The sequence below is a fragment of the Protopterus annectens genome, chromosome 1.part0 (assembly GCF_019279795.1).
Source record: "Protopterus annectens isolate FY-2018-M chromosome 1.part0, PAN1.0, whole genome shotgun sequence".
Taxonomy (NCBI): domain Eukaryota; kingdom Metazoa; phylum Chordata; order Ceratodontiformes; family Protopteridae; genus Protopterus; species Protopterus annectens.
Window position 1 is genome coordinate 497958033 of NC_056725.1, and position 20648 is coordinate 497978680.

Sequence of the window (20648 nt, forward strand, 5' to 3'; positions counted from 1 at the left end):
ATTCCTGAATCACTCAATCTACTCAATGTGCTGGGTGGATAAACATACTGTTAGTTCCTACAGAATGACGTGCACACATCTGAGCAGTACAATAGTGAGTATTGACTGCACTGTATAGGTAATGCCTTGCAAGTGTGACTCTTAACAGTTCTGCTCATTTATTACTTGTTCAGCACCCCTGCTAATGGGGTGGGTGTCAGAGAACAAAGGCTCACTGAGAAGGTTTAAGTTATATTCCCTGAGTTAGGAGAGAACCTTAATTCATACTTTGGTTAAAATTTTGTAAGAAGATTAGGTGCCTGTGATGACAAAGTGGCTGTAACATATACCGGGTATACAACTTGAAAGAAAGGCTCTACTTAAAAGTCATTGTACAATAAAGTAATGCACAAAACATGAAATCAGAAACTCTTCTTTTCCAGACACATGTCTGTAATCTCCCATGCTTTACCGTTCTCATTTCTCCAATGATTACAGTCACACATTTGCACTGTGACAAGACAAATGTCAACAGTGTGATAACATGGGTATACTGCAGACTAACTGTGGATTTCAGAAGTATAATGCCAAGCTCATGTGTTTAACTTTCTCTAGTTTTGTATATAACTGTTCAGGTGGTAAAACATTCATCATGTCAATGTCTCATTATAATGCCACAGGTTCAGTGTTAAAATCTTGTGAAGGTGCTGTCTACCAGAAAGTAGGGATCCTCCCTTTAAACATTTTACTTGTATAATTCCACAAAGTTGCGAAATCACCACACTGATTTATAAATACTTTTTGCTTTATTCTTTGCATGACAGTTAGCACTGTACATCTGTACCCATCTGCCCTTCATTGAATGACAGCTCACTTCCTATGACAAAAACAAAAAAAAATAATTTTGCGTTCAGAAAGACTTAGCCCTCAGTCATGCAAATTAGACTGTCTTTAGTAAACCTTACTCAGCATATTGGGCATTATTGAATGCAGCAAATACATCTGCTATATAACTTCTTCAATGGCTCAGTGTGTTAATGAAGCATGTTCTGACTACCAGCACAAGAAGTGTAGGGTTTGACCTCACATTAGAGATAGTTTACCTTTATGTGACATAATACATGTGATCTTTGTTTTTCTTTACTTTAAGCTGAACTATGAATGCAATTTACATTGTTAATGCTGTAATGCAGTTGTGTACTATGCCTGCTAAACATGATAATGTAACTTTGGTCACCTGCATTGCTCATATCAATGACTGTGGTAAAAACACACTTCTGTTTGCATGGTGAGAAATAAATAGTATACGTTCAATAGTATGAGGTAAAACAATTAGAAATATATGATCTCATTAACACATATGTTGTGTGGAATGCCACACTTCTAACAGCCTGCATACATCCTTGCATTCCAGCACATTTTCTGAAAAATAAATTTAAAAAGCTTAAGATAAACAAATGTAAATATTCTGTAAACAGTTAAACCTGTAAATACTCTACAAATTGCAATGTTAGCAGTGAGACACATTCTTTGCAGTGCTAGTAGTCAGTGCATTCATGGTCTTTCCATAAATACTACAATTTATTATAATGCACACAAATCCCAAAATATATATTTTCTAAACATGAAGTTTTATATCTTGAAAACTGTAAAACATACATTGTTAGAACATTTTTGTTAACCATGCATAACCTTTCAGATAACAACACTGCATTTGTCCCTCATCAGACCAGTAATAGAGTACAATGCATCTTTTGACATGTACTTGGCCAGGTACTTGCAACAGCTGGAGCAGCCTCAGAAGTTCCTTACAAAAAAAAGTACAACATGTAAACAACATGTCTTATACAGATAGACTAAAGGATCTATACCTTTAGTCTGTCTCCTACCAACTATTAAGGGGCGATCTATGCCTAACCTAAAAGGCACTCACAAATCCAGCCCTGATGGAACTATTACACCTTTGCAAGAAAGCTGCATGAGGGTCACCAAATCTAGTGATCTAAACCTGGTCTGTGACATGAACAAAACATGCTGGAAAGACAGATATGTGTCACAGAGATTACCCCTTCTCTGGAACCGGTGTGCTATTCATGTAAAGCAGATCCTTCCATGACCCTCTTCAAATGCAGTTTGGATCAATGTATGAGAAATCATAAAGTCACTCCTGGGGTAATGCCCACATTCCTTATAGAAAGGGGCAGTCTGTAAAATACTCAAAGACATAGGCGCACACCTAAACCATTCTTATCCATTAGGGATCACAAATTGGGTAAAATTGTCTTAACAATGTTTAGGCTTGTAAGGGCTCTTAAGCCATTAGCCTAGTAATATCTTTTGAACCTATGAACAAGAAAATTCTCTGTAAGTACATGTTTATTGAAGTATTTACAGAAATATGAAAACATATGTCTAATTGTAAAAGCAGCGATGCAAATTATCTTAGATATCTCTCAAGATGTACAACATACAGTGTAAATATTAAAGTTTTCTTCAACAACATCTACAGTTTCACATAATGTCATGCAACAGTTTGTCATATGTTTAAAGTATTAAGTACATCTGGAAATATTGATTATTATCATAATTACTAACAAACAACTAGCAATATTTCGAGTACAGTTTGATATAAACCAGCATTTTTAGTGAATTGCCTTCTCTCTTACATTGGTGTTTCAGAAAATACACTTCAATCAAATGCAGTTCTTTCAGTTATGAAAATATGAGCATAAATATAAAAATATGAGCAATAAGTGGCAAACAAAGGTTGATTTTTTCCACTGCAGGTCATCCTTGACTAACAACCTTAACTTAATTTTGTTAACAACGCCTTACCCTTTCTAATACTGCTTTATTATTAGCTGGTAAAAGAAGCCAGACCTAAAAAACTCCTGGATCCCCTAAGGAGGTATGGGTATAAACTGGAAGTATACAAAAAGGCATTGTAGGCTTGAGTGAGTTAATGAATTATGGAAATGTGGAGGACACAGCTTTCGAAACATATTGGAACATTAGCTCACTGGCATATATTTTTCATGATTCCACTGGGAGTAGTACCATTTAAGATGGTAATTATGTCACCTGATAGGAGCTGACATAGCTGGTGGAGCAGATCATGGTGAGGGTACTCAATGCCTACATCCGCCATATGGAAAGGATCCTGCAACAAACTGCTAAATCACTGCCTCATCCATCAATGCTCCACGCGCCTGTAACAAGAAATAGTGGTGACAGTTCTAAGGGTAAGGACTAAATTCCCACTGTATTTATGCTAGACAGGGATGTACCTCAGAAATCTCATGCCTATACCCAACCAGGGTGCTCCCCCAAAACTTTTGTTGCCATCACAATCCCTGTCTATCTTATATATCTCATATGTCTGTGCCTGATACATAACCTACCCTACATACCTATCCCTCTTATTCCTAAATACCTTTTCCAGCACTCCTCTCTCTCTTAAGAAAGGTGCTTGTTCCACAAAAAAGTAAGCATCATACATAGCTCTCCACTTCACATCTGTGTATGTATGACACGCTTGATTTGGTCCAGTTGGTCACACAACACTATGAAGTTGATGTCACACATCATTTCTGATATCACTATCCAAATCTATCAAATGCTTTGTAGAAATGCAATGTTAGGTTGTGAAAAAGTGGATAGTTATTGCACTTTTCCACCAACACCACCTTCCTGCACATTCCTAAGTAACTCTCATAGTGTCTCACGCACCGCTTGCTCTCCATGTTCACCATTGTCCTGATAACCCAATTTCACACATTTGTTCTTGTCAAAAAATAGATTCAAACACCACACACATGGCCAGAAATGACCCATAATCCAAATTGTCTATTTCTATCATCAGCATTTGTATGATGCTTAGGGCTATGCAGCACCACAACTGATGCTTCAGTAACAGTAACCATTGATGTCCATCCTATGGCAAAAGCTGATTAATTTGCCTTCAGCCACATTCATCTGGTGCTCCTTGTGCTGCTGTGTTTAGCCCCACTGCATGACAGAAAACAATACCGATAGCAATATGAGGAAACAGTCATCATTATTATGTGTATAACAGTCTTCAGGATTTAATGTACACCATATGTGATGCTTCAGTTATTACTATAGATGTAAAGCCTGATGCACACATACTCCCTTGCATCAATATATTTGATTTGATTAATTCAGCTGTGTGGTTTCTGCTAGCTAGAATGTGATTTCCTCTGCAGTGTTCTCAGGTAATGCTCAGGAGTAAGGATTATTGAATAAGACTGGCAACTGTTTAAATCCATCCCTATGTACATCATTAGTTAAACTTTCCTATCTTATAACAATTTACCTGGTGAAGTAGTGCTTATAAATGTAAGTGCCACACAACCATCCTGCTCACTCCTTAATTATTCCACCAGTATCTTGCAATGTCAAACATAAAAATCTCACCCCCACACATGGCCAGAAATGGCTTAGCAACAGAAATGTCACTGTCTGTACTCATCATTTGCATGACACTTGTCATGGAGCAGCAAAGGCCAGTACTAGTTCTCATCCTAAATTAAAAAAAAAAAATCAAAAAATAATTATGCGTGCACTGGTACTTTGCCATCAGTTACATAAATGAGCTAGCCAGCAGTGTGCTATTATGACAGCTTGAAAGTAATTTTAGTGGTCTCTGTTAGTTTTATATGGTTTATTGGATCACTGTGTTTCAGATATAAGGACTCCATTGTTATGTAAGTCCATATGTAAATGATTGTGGCACTGCATTACATCACCCTTCAAGTGTGTTTCAGGGAACTGGTAGAACTGCAAACATAATTGCAGAATACTGTTAATGAGTGTGCAGTGAACATGTTTTGCATGCATGACATGTAATTACCTTGCACGCTGTACACACATTGCAGGCACTTGTCAGTAATGTACACGTAAGAATAAGACTTGCATGCAGTGATCTAGAAATGAACAGTCAGAAATGCAAGGATGGAATTCCACTGTTGGATATCTGTAACTATCACTCATCACATAACTGTTTATGCACCTTAATGTGACATTATGTAACACAAGAATTAATGAGCATTATGTGATGTATGACTTCTTGCTGCAATATGTTGTGAGTTGTGATGAAAACATTGATGTTGTCTGTCTGTCTGTCTGTCTGTATGTCAAACCACATTGCCCATTCTGCCAAACATGTCTTGTAAACTTTAAGTATGTGCTATCTCAAGCCAGTTATAAGACTTTTGTAAACAGTTAATAGGGTTCTATAGAATGTGGGCTTGGCAGATGGTTGAATCTAGCAATGTTTAACTACGGTGGTTGTATAACACATAATTAAAAATCAGTAGGAATGGCTTAATCAACTGATGTAATGTGGATAACTCAACTTGGGGGTAACACTAACAATGCTACAGGATTCTGGTCCCTCCAATCCCCTTAGATTCAAACACAATATCCCTTCAGGTATGTGCTTTCTGACATCTTTACTCACAGGTTCTTCTGCAGTATCAATGATTAATGCACAGGAGGGACCTAGATAGGCAGAGATTCTAATCTGCCATGCATAAGTAGTGCATGTATGTAGGACAGTAAAGACAGACAGGACCAGCTTACTCAACAGATGCTGATATGGATGACTGACACTTGTGTGAATATTCGCAGGACTAAAGGATTTTGAGCTCTCAGACAACATTTTAGGGGAACCATAACCTTCCAAACGCAATGCTAATAAATTCCCTTCAAGTGTGTGCTTTATGACACCTCTGATATGATTTATTCTGTGGCATCAGCTGTTAATATATAGTTTTATAGACTATGAGGTTAGATAGGCAGGTTTTCAACTCGGGCAAGGTGTAATAACTGAGTAAAGAGAATGCTAACAGGCAGGATTGGCTTCTCCAAGGGAACTGATGTTTACAGTTTTACTTACTGCAAACATTTACAACTAAGGTGACAAAGGACAGTATTTTTACTCCATTTTATGGAAGCCATATGCATTAAAACACAATTCTCAAGTTATTTCTTTAAGTGTGTGTTTTCTGACAAGGGAGATATGCTTTCTTGCTTGGTGTCATAATTTGGTGCACACGTCAAGTGGATCTCAATGTATATTACTTATGTTTGAATCCTGTGGTGTGTGCTTTTCATTATTTTGCTCAAACTGTTGTGGTAACAGGCAAGAATGGCTTATTAAACAGATCTTGATGTGTGACATGCTACAGCAGTGGTCACAAAGTATAATAGGACCTGTGTTATGATATTTTGTTATGGATTCTGGATAGGTGGGTGATCTTCATAAACTAACTGCGTACTTCCTTACAAACATTCCCAGCATATTGATGAATGTATTGCAAATCCAGAAAACACAGAAACCTATGTGGAGGTATATACAAAAGCCCTGAATGACCTTATAACCAACCATGTAGAAACAGGTAGTACCAGACTGAAATAAACCCAGGCCAAACCACAAAAAAGCCACTCTGGTTTACCCCTAGTCTTAACAGGTTGTACAAGAAAAAAAAAAAAGAAAATCCTGTTGAGAAGGAAGAGCCAATCTGCACAACAGAGGAAAAAGTCCCTCAGTAGTCTAAACAAGTGAATCCAGGAACTAGTTAAGTCTCTGAAAGCAGACTTTGAGGTAAAAATAGCTTCCAAAGCTAAGGATAACCATAAAACATTTTTCAGTTGTGTTTGCAATCTTAAGGGCAACACCCATCAATGTGCTAACTTAGTTGTAGATGGCATCATCTATACTCAACTGGATGATATAACAAATCTGCTGGCCAACAAATTCAGCTCAAATTTCACATCTCCATCACCCCCAGTTCTTCCCCAAGGAATACCCTCCACTACTCCACTGCCAATTGTGACCAAAGAACAGGTTGCCTCTGTGCTCTTTAAAGCTAAAAACATGGCTTCAATGGGGCCTAACAATATACCTGGTTGCCTCTTAAACAGCTTAAACTTATCAGGCCCATTAGGATTTCTATTTAATCACAGCCTCCAGACTGGCTTTGTCCTGATAGAGTGGAGGACAGCAAAAGCCATCCCTGTGCATAAAGGGGGACAATCTACTGACCCGGGAAATTACAGACCCATAAGTTTGACTAGTCTTATAGACCATGAAAAGAATAATCATGGACCTGATAAATAACGACACAGGAAACCTCCAAACACTAGGCCTGAACCAATTCAGTTTTGCCTACTGCATCTAGTGGATTTCTTTTATAAATTCCATGGATGAGAGTAAAATAGTACATACCACCTACATTGACCTATCTAAGGCATTTGATACAATTCAACACTCAGGTATTATAAATGAACTCACAAAACTGGTAATAAATTCCTACATCACCAGATGGATATCCATTTAGTTCGTGGAAAGGGCATGTGGCTAAAGTTGGTGGATCCAGATCTAGCAAGAGGCCAGTTACTAGTTGTGTACCACAAGGCTGAGTGCTGGGACAATTCCTGTTTGAAATATACTTTCCTGAAGTCAAGGCTAATGTGGAAGGCCTCTGGATGGCAAAGTTTGTCGATGACTGCAAGCTGGGAGCAATCATTGAATCCCCCAATTATGTCCTTCAGGAGGGTCTAGATCAGAGGAATGATTGGTGCCAGAACTAAATGTGAAAAAATGCATTTTCATACCCTTTGGAAAGTCAAATACCCCTGCAAATTACAACATCAATAGCACACCCCTAAGAGTAGACTCACAGGTGAGCGTTCTAAGTACACAGATAAATAGTAGCCTGAACTTTGACAGCCACATGTCTACAGTGGTGAGGAAGTCCTTCTATTTGGCACAAATTATAAGTAAAGGTATAGCATTCAGATCCAAGGAAATTATAGGCCTGCTGTACTCAACCCTGATTATACCAATACTCATGTAAAATGCACCATTTTGTACTTGACTAGGCAGCTGGAGTGACCTCAGAGGTTCCTCACAAAGAAAATACAGGGTGTAAACGACTTATCCTATGCAGCTAGACTGAAAGCCCTATCCCTTTATTCTGTCTCCTACAGACTATTAAGGGGTGAACTATGCCTGACTTACAAGACACTCACAAATACAGCTGTAATGGAGCTGTTACATATCCACAAGTCAAATGGTGTGAGGGTCACCTGATCTAGGGCTGTAAACTTAGTCAGTGACTTAAATAAAACATGCTGGAGAGACAGATATGTGTCTTAGAAATTGCCCCTTCCCTGTTCATAGGTTCATAGGTTGGTACTGGGCTATCTGCCCAAAAGCATATATTAGCCCAGCCACGTTGTGCGGTATTCACTGCCCCTTTAGTAGTTCCCTAGACCCTTGTACTAGCAGCTAGTACCCTTGGCCCCTATCTAGTAGTGCTGTTGGTGTGATCCCCGGTGTGAACTTTCTGTTACCCATCCACTCATCAAGGTTCCTCTTGAAGAGTGATAGGGAGGGGCTCTGTCTTATGTAGATTGGGATCCTGTTCCACAGTAAGGGAAGTCTCTGCGAAGGGAATCTATCCCTCCAGCATGTTCTATTCATTGTTGTGTTGAGGTTTATATCCCTAGAGCATGTAGCTCGAGTAGATTTGGTTTTGCAAAGATGGAGCATGTTCAACAATTCTGGGTTGGACATGGCTCTGTACGTTAGACAGAGATCGCCTCTGAGAAAGCGATATGCAACAGAGAACAGTCTTAGCTTTTTCAATCGTGCTGCATAGGGCAACTGTTTGAGGCCAGTAATCCTCTTGGTTAGGTACCTCTGTGGTCACTCCAGCTGCTGGAGATGTCTAGCCAGGTACATTCCAATTGGTGCATTGTACTCAATAATGGGTCTGATGAGGGAAGAGTAGAAGAGCACCATTACATCCTTAGATCTTGATGCGAACCCTTTCGTGATTAGATGGCTCACATAGAAGGATTTTCTAACCACTTTGGCAACATGATTATCAAAGGAAAGCTGACTATCTACTTGGGTCCCTAGATCCCTTATTTCTTCTTCAGATTTCAGGGGATTACCTCCTATGTTGTAGTTTCCATGTACTCTGTTTTTTCCAAAGGGGATTACTACGCATTTTTTTGCATTTAGCTTGTGACCATGGCTTTGACACCATGCATCAGTCTCATTTAGGCCCTTCTGGAGGATCTCCATGTCAGCCGGAGACTCTATTATAGCACTCAGTTTGCAGTCATCCACAAACTTAGTCAGCCACAGCCCTTCTGTGCTTGTCTGTACTTCTTAGAAGTATATGTCAAACAAGAGGGGCCTCAGGACAGAGCCCTGAGGCACACCACTCATTACTGGTCTGGATTCGGACATAGATACCGCTACTCTTACTTTATGGGATCTGTCTGAGAGCCAGTTTGCGATCCATCTTGTGATGTAAGGGTTTATGCCCAGGCCAGTGAGCTTATCAATAATACCTGAATGGGGAATGGTGTCAAATGCTTTAGCAAGGTCAAGGTAAGCCGTGTGTACCTCCTTTCCCTTATCTATAGCCTGAGTAACTGTCTCAAAGAAATCCACCAGGTTCAGGAGGCATTATCTGCCCGTGACTAAGCCGAACTGTGTGGGGTCCAGCGACTGGAGGTTCCCAATCTCTCCATTTATGAGTTCCATAATGATTTGCTCCATAGCCTTACAGATCAGACTGGTCAGGCTTATTGGTCGGTAGTTCCCAGGGTCAGCTGTGGCCCCACCCTTGTGTAGCGGGACCACCATTGCCATGAGCCATTCAATGGGCACATATGCTGTGGAGAGGCTGGGACTGAACAGGGTATTAAGATGTGGGGTTAATTCCTTTTGGAGCTCACGTATGACACAGCCTGGAACACCATCTGGGTCCCATGGAGGCAGTGTTTTTAGCTTTAGATAGAGCCTTATTAACCAACGTAGCAGTAATAATTGGACTTACACAATCCCCTGGAATGGTAATAGGCCCTGTAGGTGGTGAGAGGGGGGGGAATTTGCACTGAACCTGTCAGCCAAGATGTTGGCAATGTCCCTCTTCAAATGCAGTTTGGATCAATGGATGGAGAATTGCAAATTCACACCTGGGATAGTGTCTATGTTCCTTATGGACAGGGGCAATCTATAAGATACTCAAGGCATAGGCACAAATCCATGCCATACTCTTGCCCCTAGGAGCCATATATTAGATAAAATTGGGTTATATGGGCTAGGCTTGTAAAGGTTCCTAAGCCATTAACCTAGTAATCTCCTATTAACCTATTAACCTATGAGTGCAAAGCACCATATGCAATCAATAGCAGGGACTAGTCATTGTCATTTCTCATTTTGTGGTAAAAACTGCTGAGGAACTGCTGCCTGCAGTGTGGCTTTCCTGACTGTTGTTCATGGAGGTTGTTGATAATGATGCACTAAGGACACTAGCAGTGTTATAGGCCAGTCTACAACTGTTGTATGGAAACTCTAGCACCTTCTGTAGTTCACTAACAAGTTGAGGATGATGTTGCAACTGTCTGTGTGGTATGTTGCATTTTATGATCCTAGTATTAGGATCTGATGCACAATGCTCAGTTCCGTACACATTTTTTAACATGATATAAAAAATCCTTGAGAAGTGTACTTTGTCATAATATGTTAATTTTGTGTGTGTGTGTGTGTGTGTGTGTGTGTGTGTGTGTGTGTGTGTGTGTGTGTGTGTGTGTGTGTGTGTGTGTGGCAGCCAGGTAATACACACTTAATATGATGCTTACATAGATACACAAGCTTTACAATCCATTTACGCAGTACTTTGAAACAGTGCATGCAGCACTTGTCCTTACACAATAATGGCATCAGGCACATTTGTACTGTGTTAACTTCTCCTAGGAGGTAACTCTCCTAAGTGGTGTTGCTATCACACTTTTAGTCATGTCTATAAGCATTCACTGACATAAATACATACATATACATGCACATAGCAGTTAGTAGACTGCCTCCATGTGGCATGTGTCTGGCAGGATTTCCACCTTAGTAAAGTTTTCCTGAAATATCACATCTCCTGTGTACAGACATATTCCCATCTTGTTATGTTTTGAAAAGCTGTAACAATTTATACTGGGGCATATTTCTTTTATTTTCTGTTTAATATGACAGTTCTGTTTCTGTGGCATATTATTGTGGATTGCACTGCATAATGATTTGGGGATGTGCTCTCTGCCTGACTTTCTACCCTTACCAGCATGCATGTTGCTGCCATAGCTGTTACTGTATCCACTGTACTTGTATGGGGAGTATGACCAGGTGTTTCTTGATTTTCTCACTTGGAAGAACTGCCTGAGGTGATGGCAAAAAGCAAGTGTTTACTGTGATTGAGCTTTTCTTGTCTGTCCGTTCCCATGCCTGTGTAGTAAAGTGTTAAATGATTAAACTGGGTCTTTTTGATAGAGAGTGGCCATAACAATATCAAATCTATAGCTTTAGATTCATATAGCCCGGTAAAAAATACACCAGAGACTGAGGGGGTAGGTTTACAAGGCATGGGAGGATAGAGTAAAACTATGTCTGCAGACAGGACTAGCTCTTTTCCAGATGCTGAAAAACATAACATTTATCTTTGGAGCAGTTCCTTTAGTCTTACATTGATAGGGTAGCAAGCTGTATTGTGATTGAGCTCTGTGAAATTAGTGTTATGCAGAACTCCCTTTATCATCTTCCCACCTCATGACCTGCAACGCAAATCATATTCATGCATCATATATATCGTATGAAGTAAATTTATCTAATCTGTTTGCAAAAGGACAACTGTACAGCACCTGCAAAAGTTAGCAATTATTAGATTTCAGATATTTTTATGTCATGTGTAATAGTTATAATTATCTCATATGCAGATGGTAAGTAAAACATCTTTCTTGTTTTATTTCAAATGTGTCATGGTGGTAACAAATAAAACATGTCATGTATTAGTTTTATCATATTTACTGTTTATTTCCTTTCTATACAGGAGTTCCAGTCTATGGAAGGAAGTCTGGAAAGAAAGCAAACTTTGCAAGTGGGAGGCAAAAAGGTATAATGCACAATGAAAATGTTCAGTGGAGAGCTCAATTGCTGGAAAGGGGGAATTGCCTGCATGTGATGCAGAAGCAATATTTTAGATATGACATACCCATGGTGTTGTGTTGTAACTATCATTGTCTTTGCTCTGTTTGCATATACCCATGGTGTTAAGTGTTGTAACTGTCATTGTCTTTGCTCTGTTTGCATATACCCATGGTGTTAAGTTTTGTAACTGTCATTGTCTTTGCTCTGTTTGCATATACCCATGGTGTTAAGTTTTGTAACTGTCATTGTCTTTGCTCTGTTTGCATATACCCATGGTGTTAAGTGTTGTAACTGTCATTGTCTTTGCTCTGTTTGCATATACCCATGGTGTTAAGTGTTGTAACTGTCATTGTCTTTGCTCTGTTTGCATATACCCATGGTGTTAAGTGTTGTAACTGTCATTGTCTTTGCTCTGTTTGCATATACCCGTGGTGTTAAGTGTTGTAACTGTCATTGTCTTTGCTCTGTTTGCATATACCCGTGGTGTTAAGTGTTGTAACTGTCATTGTCTTTGCTCTGTTTGCATATACCCATGGTGTTAAGTGTTGTAACTGTCATTGTCTTTGCTCTGTTTGCATATACCCATGGTGTTAAGTGTTGTAACTGTCATTGTCTTTGCTCTGTTTGCATATACCCATGGTGTTAAGTGTTGTAACTGTCATTGTCTTTGCTCTGTTTGCATATACCCGTGGTGTTAAGTGTTGTAACTGTCATTGTCTTTGCTCTGTTTGCATATACCCATGGTGTTAAGTGTTGTAACTGTCATTGTCTTTGCTCTGTTTGCATATACCCATGGTGTTAAGTGTTGTAACTGTCATTGTCTTTGCTCTGTTTGCATATACCCATGGTGTTAAGTGTTGTAACTGTCATTGTTTTTGCTCTGTTTGTTTCTGCCAGGTCAGCTGCTGTAACTGGAACTCATGCCATGCTGTACTGCATAGGCAGTCTCTCTGCTTTTATCAGGACAAAAAAGATATGTTAAGGGTAAGTGAGATCTTTATTTCACATTATGCTTGTGGCATAAACTACAGACAGTCCCACAGCAGCCAAAAGGAAGGACCTGGTATGAAACAAAGGGTCTTGGAAGTATAACCAACAGTAACAGTAGCAGTTATGTGGCAAATAAAAACTTGTAGCCATTAGAATGTCCCTCTGTTTTTTTATATGTTTGTGTTTTTACCCCTTCATTTCTTAACTGAAAACATTTAGTAAGAATTAGTGCCTTCAAGAAAGAATTTCAAGAAAGGTTCAAGGTCATCCATTATTAGTGTAAATAAACAATAAATAACAATACATTTGCTACCTGTGGATCACTGAAGATGTTTTGTAACTGAAAAGATGGCATGTATGGAACCCAGAGAAGCATTCTGCAATGTTTTTGTGGTTATTCTATATACAGATTCTGTTTTGGTTCAAGTCTTCTCTTTGTAATTAGTGTATTCAGCTTCTTTTTTGTTTCCTTCCTTTTTATGTCTAGTAAGAAAATAAAACATGTTCACATTTTGTTTCTCTAACGAATATATTGTTTGACCAGTTAATATTAAACCATTGTGCAAAGAAACAAAATACTCTGTAATCTATAAAGGCCCTTTCCATATCCTGGTACTATTTACCACCAACGGGTATCATTTTGTTTTAATATGTGACAGCATTTCAGTATATGTTAGCTAATAAATGAGAGACATCCAGTCATTTAGGACAGAAAGAACAAAGGCAGCATTTCATAGAATTATCCCATGGCTGCCATAGTCCTGTATCATGTTCAAGTCAGCTTTCTGATCTTATTTATCATCCCAAAGGTATGCAGTAAGTGATTAGAATTTGTAAAAAGTATGTAACTAAAAGTGCCTGCAGCTCATACACTATGGCATGTCACAGTGCAAATGTACTTTATTCTGCTTATTGTCAGCTGTAAGTAACTCAGCCTAATAAGTTGCTGTAAGAATTTTTTACTGATGTCTGTAATTTCCCTCTGTCTTTCCCTACATTGTTTCCTGAATGTGTTTGTAAATTAAAAAGTTTATATTGCATCCAGACGTAATTACACAGTACTTAACTTTTTGTTGTAATGTGTCCCAAAGCAAACACACAGAAGGGAAGATCAAATAAATATCATCGTTTTCTTCTTTTTATCTGTGTTGAATTTCTTGTGTGTCTGTGCAGTCACCATGTGTTTGCTTCTAAAGAGCCTTCAAGCAGGCCTTAGAAGCCTGCAGTAACAATAATATGACAGGTACAAGTGTGCTCAGCACTTCCATCTACTGTTTTACTATCCACAGCCTAGGTCTCTTAGTGATGCTTCAGTGACAAAGTCTACAATGCAAGCCACATGCTAAGAGACCGATATCAAAGGTCCCTATTAGATGAGCAAACGCTTAATAAGCAAATGTTCATCTAAGCAAATCCTCAGAATGTTGAAACAAGGAGTTTTGAAAATTTATAGTTGACTAGCTGTCAGGAAGCCAATGGCTTATGTCAGAATATTCGCCCTATCTAGCCATTGTTACAGTCCTCCACTGTGGTGCAGTCTCGATGTTCACCCTGTGTAATGTTATGACAGTACTCCACTGTGGTGCGATCTTGGAATTGGTATATTTAAGTACAGGGGTGTGGGGGGCACAGCTGCCCACATTGGGGATGTGGGGGGGCAAAGCCTCCCTACTTTGTTTTGTTTGTTAATTTGTTTTTGTTCTTTTTTTTGTTTGTTTGTTTTTTTGGGGGGGGGGGTTGTAGTGGTGTACAGTATATTTTAGCCATCAGCCATTGGCTTTTTGACGGCTGGCCAACTATAAATTTTCAAAACTCCTTATTTCGACATTCTGAGGTTTCGCTTAGATGAACGTTCACATAAAAGCTGTCAAGCATGTCATACTCGACATTTTAAGCATTCGTTCATCTAATATAGACCCAAAATCAAACAATATCCCATGTTGATAAGCAGTAGTATAGCTAGAATGTGGTGAGATGGGCAATTGACTGGGGTGCAAAGTATTAGGGTGTGCAATCTGCCAATCCTGATTGCTTTAATGCAATGCTTTTAAAAGTCAGTATTGCATTTGCAGTACAACCCAAGAACTGTAGCACTCTGTGTGTGGTTTAAACTGCAGCAGCTGCTTGTTATAGCTGCTACTGTTTAAAGAGAAGTGTAACTGATTCAACCAGCACCAGTCAATACTATGAACCAGCGCTCCACAGTTTAATCCAAACAATGAGCACTAAACTGCTTTGGTTTGACCGCAAATACAACACGAGCTTGATATATAGCTGTATACAGTTTTATATATATATATATATATATATATATATATATATATATATATATATATATATATATATGGGTCTACTTCTGTTCAGCGAAAACACGTTTCTTCAGAAGTACGAATATATTTCAGCACTCAACCAAAAGTGCAGTTTCGTGAAAATCAGTTAACCGAATAATGGTACAGTCGGGATAAGGAAATATATCCTTTTCCCCACTGTAGTGAGATCTCAGAGTTAGTATATATCAGTAGCAGGGTTGTTGAGGGGGCGCAGGGGGGGCTTGTACCCCTGCAAATATGTGTTTTACTTTGCTGGACACACCTCCGGTACTTGTATATACTAACTACAAGATCGCACTACAGTGGGGAGAAGGATAAATTTCCTTATCCCCCTGTATCGTGATTTGGTAGTACAGTGTTTTGTTGTCTTTTATTTCTGGTTCCATGAATCAGTGTTCACAAGAGTGTAATTCGCAAAAGTGCACTTTCGCTGAAATGAGATCGTAATTCTGTTCTTCAAAGAAACATGTTTTCATTAAACAGCAGTAGACCCATATGTCTATCTATCTATATATATATATATATATATATATATATATATATATATATATATATATGTATAGATTCACTTTACATGCTTGAAATTCTGAAATATCGAATTTCAGAATCTCGAGCCCATAAAGTGGAAATCCTAAAAGATCGAAAACCCAGAAGTGTGAAATTCAAAATCGCAACTTCTATACTACACACACACCACACACATACACATACACACACCTTCCTCCCCACACACAAACACACAACCCTATCCTACATACAAGCCGGGGGCAAGCCCCCCTATGCCCCCCACACCCACCCTACTTAAATATACTAACTCCAAGGTCGCACTACATATACAACCACATGAAACACCACCACACAAGCTACATTCCCCTCGCACACACACATCACAGTAACGAAACACACAAACACAGACTACAGCCCCTACCCAAAACCCTTAAAACATAAACACTTACCTGAATCCATGAACATAGCACAATACCAGAACCGCTAATTCAACATCTCTGAAATGCAAGAGTCTGAATTTTGCGCTTCTGGGTTTTCAATCTTTTAGGATTTTCACTTTATGGGCTCGAGATTCTGAAATTCGGTATTTCAGAATTTCGCGCATGTAAAGTGAATCCATATATATATATATATATATATATATATATATATATATATATATATATTATATATATATATATATATATATATATATATATATATATATGAGTGTATGAAATTTCATGAAAAACTCATCTTCTCTAAACACAACTTATCGTATACAACTTTTCTAAACTTATTTCATTTAAACTAACAAAACTCAAAAAAAAAAAAAAAAACAACCGAAACAATGCTTTTGTGCATTATAGCATTGTTAAATAATTTTTTGATCACTGGGATGAATTTTCTTAAATATATATAGTTAATATTACAGTTTGTTGTATTACGGTGTGCTAGATTGTGCGAGCTGGTGGTGTTCACCCAGTGTTTTTTTAACAAAACCACCCAACATTGACTTTAAAATCCTGGCTAAAGATAGCACAGAAATTGAACTAGTGAAAACAGCCAAATTGCTAGGTGTAACAATAGATGATAAACTCACATACGAACAAGACATCCTAACTGCAATCAAGAAAACTCATTTCAAACTAGGTAAACTATACCACCACAAACTCTACCTGGATAAATATACCAAAATAAAACTAGCCAATACCCTATTCATCCCCTCCCTTTTATATGGTAGTGCCATTTTCATTAACCTGCACACAACCCTTAGTAATAAATTACAATCCTGTTATAACAAAATAGCCAAATTTGCCTCCGGAAAACCTTACCGTTCTCATCACTGCCATGCCATCACTGAACTAAGATGACTACAGTTTTCCCACCATCTACAATACACCCAACTAACCTTAGCCCACAAACTAATTTCTAAGCCAAATGACTGCCCTGCCCTTATCTCAGTCCTACAAACATACACCCCCACTAGAACACTAAGATCTTCCTGTAAACTGATGCTTACAGTAGCTAAAGCCAACAAAAGAGCAGGACAATGCCTGTTCTCTAATACCATAGCTAAGCTATGGAATAACCTTCCATCTGAAATAACCCAAATTGATCACCCAAAAAAATTTAAGGCAGCCCTAAAAACACATTATCTAGACAATCCATCCTGCACCTGCCTCAAAAGCAAACCACCTTAAACAATATACTTCACCAAATACTACAATGACAAAATCTTCGCAAAAACCCAGTCTTCACATTTATTAGTGTATTCTTACTATACAGGAGACTGGAATTGCTCGCCTTTTTTGTTTTAAAGGAGACTGGAATCTCACCAAAGAAGGAAATGATGTAACACTACTATTCAATTGTGAAATTCTTGTTTTATTTTTCACCTGTCATATCTTCAGTGTGTGTATATATTCTATGTTTTTTTTTTTCTTCCTGTTATATCAGGAACATTGTCACATTGTGTTTAATTATTGTGTTCCTTTGTATTTTACTTGTGGAGATTTTCTCCCTAGGCTTCCACTGAAAATGGGTCTCTGACCCAGTGGACTTTCCCAGTCAACAAATGTTAATTAATAAATAAATAATAATACATTTTCTCTGTTTCTTCCACTTTAGCACAACCATGGAGTTGTTATATATAATTTAGGGGGCTGTGGTGGGCAGAGCTCTTCACATGGGAGTACAGGGAGGATTTGCCCCCTGCAAAAAAACACTTGTTTTGTATTTTTTTTTTTTAGTTTAGCTGGTCTAGATGAAATGAGATTAAATAGGTTGTGCTCAATAAACTGTGTTCAGATAAGCTGAGTTTTTAGATGAAATGACATGCACTCATATATTTACATATAGAGATGCCCTTTGTTCATCGACCCAGATATTATCTCAATGCACATGATCACAATTGTTTGCAATGAAACAAGCATTTAGTGTCCTGCATAGGGAAGTTATGACTTGACCCCTGCATGGCCCCTTGTAATGCTGATCACAAGGAAGTTCCACTGAGTTGGTTTTGCTTAGACATTTTCATTATTGTGTGATGCAATGATGTGTACAGTCAATGACCAGTATACATATAAATGCCTGATAGTGGGTTTGTCATGATCTACCAACAGGCACAAGAGCACATGAGCAATTATGAACCTGGTAAGTGAAAGTGTGCAAAATGCCAAATATTCTGGATATACCAAAACTTTAGCATTTGGGCTGAGAGTATATGTATGAGTTTTCCCAGCTTAGGCTTAGAGAAGGGAATGGGGAAAGGGATATGTGTTGTGTTATGCATGGGTACTGCTTTCTCTGAAGTGAATCTGTGGCTTGTTTGGTGGTAAAATTAAGAAAAGAGTGTTAGTACTGTAATATGTAAGGTAATCGAAAGGTATGCAGTAGTGTTAGGCTTAGACAACATAAGTAAGGTAGTGTGGAGGGAAGTCAGGGGACCAGTAGCTACATTTAAGAGGTTTCTTAACTAAGTTACTAATTCTGGCTATGAAGCCAATAGACATCCATTACAGAATTTCACACTCGGTACAGATTGCAAACTCAAGCTTTTTTAAGTTTAGGTCATTATTCACACATAAGTGACTTTGGAACCCAATAAGACACTTGTTTGGAACTTCAATCCTGAGATTGAACAAAAAGACATAAATCATCTATTCTTTCAAATCTGATATTCAAATGTGTCTTAAAATGCTGTGTAAGAAATGACCACTAGCATAAATCAATAAAATCAGTAAAAAGGTAAACTGAAGGTCGTAACAAAAGATGATCAGAAAGTAAGACATATCAGTGCTGTAATTATAAGCATTGGAAAGAAAGGGACACAGTAAATGTTCTTTTCACCACAGTGCATCTACCTCCTGTAAAATTATATCATAGATTCAAAAGCTTTGGTTGGAAAATAAAACTAGAAAGAATGTTATTTTCCATTGGTGGTTATTCAGAGGTGTAATAACTTAAACAATAACTGCTTAGAGTAATACAAAGCTATCAGAACTGAAAAAAAAATCAAATTATGTTGAAAACATTTTTATTTCAATTTTTACTGTCGCCTCACAGTAAGACGGTGTCCGGTTCGATTCTCAGCTAGAGCGTCTTCTGCATGGAGACATGCGTGAATGGGCATACCTTCGTTGAAAGTTGTGCGTCAGGGCTGGTAACTCGGCATGTAAAAATCAACTACCAATCATTAGCGGCCCGGAGTTCCGCTGTGGCGACCCCTAACCGGGAAAAGTCGAAAGACACAACAACAACAACTGCCTTTTTCCTTTTAACACTTCCTTCACCGTAATGATACTCAGTTAGCATTCTTGTCATTGTACAGTAACCAGAACTCTCAAGCAACAGGCAAACAAATAAATCAAAGAAATATTGTACAGTTTTCATGTGTTGCACTTTCTGTTTTAAAAAGGAAGATAGGAATAAATTCCCTCTCTCCTCAACCTGAGAACAAGTCCAACCAAACAAATAGTTCAGGGTTCAATATTAGTCAGACCTATTTTTAAATGTAACTCTCAAGCAACCAGAAACTACAGTTATCCGGCATCTACCAGTCCCCATGGGTGCTGGTTAGCTGAGAGTTTACAGTAAATTCCTTCATCACTCTTTCTCCCAACATTTTTGAGGTGAAGGGGCTTACTTTAGTGAAACTTCCCAGCTAAAAATGTAAATGAATAAATGAAAATACAAAACCAGACCACGGAGACCTTGTACAAGCAGCAAGCAAACCAAGCGTAATCTTAACGAGCTTTTATTTAATACAAACGTTTTCGCCACACAGCAGTATGGCTTCCTCAGAGAAAAACATTTAACAATGAGGTAAAGCGCACACCCCCTTTTATAAGAGACAAGAGGAAATGACAACAAAGGCGAGTCGCACTCATTATAGTCAAAGGAAACAATTTAAAACTTAGTGAAGTCATCAATTTCATCAAAAATAATCAACAAAAATAGCAATACAGGCTATTCATCATGTTTGGAATTGCAAATTTAAAATAATAAAATGCTGCCAAACAATTAAAGCAAAAAAATAATAAAAATATAATAAAAGTAATATAAAACAAAGTAATAAAAATGATATATATGTGTTATTTCACACAACATGAAAATGAATCCAATGGTGACTCATAGGATGAAGGTAAATTCATAAACAGCAGTGGTGCTTAAAATGCAGTGGTGATTAAAAATTTGGGGTACAGAACATCAAATAAGAGAATAAGGCACAAGGAACAGCTAGGTGTAATACACAAATATGTTTTTACTTATAACTACTCCAGTGTGCATGCGTGGCAAAAAAATGCCACTAGTAATGCCTCAACCTAAAGACAATTAAGTAAAAA

The 20648-nt window shown here is 38.2% G+C and overlaps 1 protein-coding gene across 1 annotated transcript in view; it reads left to right on the forward strand.

The window, feature by feature from the left end:
- Window positions 1-20648, forward strand: part of LOC122793068 — a 970692-nt gene that overhangs the window by 745501 nt on the left and 204543 nt on the right. The window contains exons 26-27 of the mRNA XM_044060776.1: window positions 11898-11960; window positions 12893-12979. Of these exons, the coding sequence (XP_043916711.1) occupies window positions 11898-11960; window positions 12893-12979 (150 nt within the window). The remainder of the gene's footprint in view (window positions 1-11897; window positions 11961-12892; window positions 12980-20648) is intronic.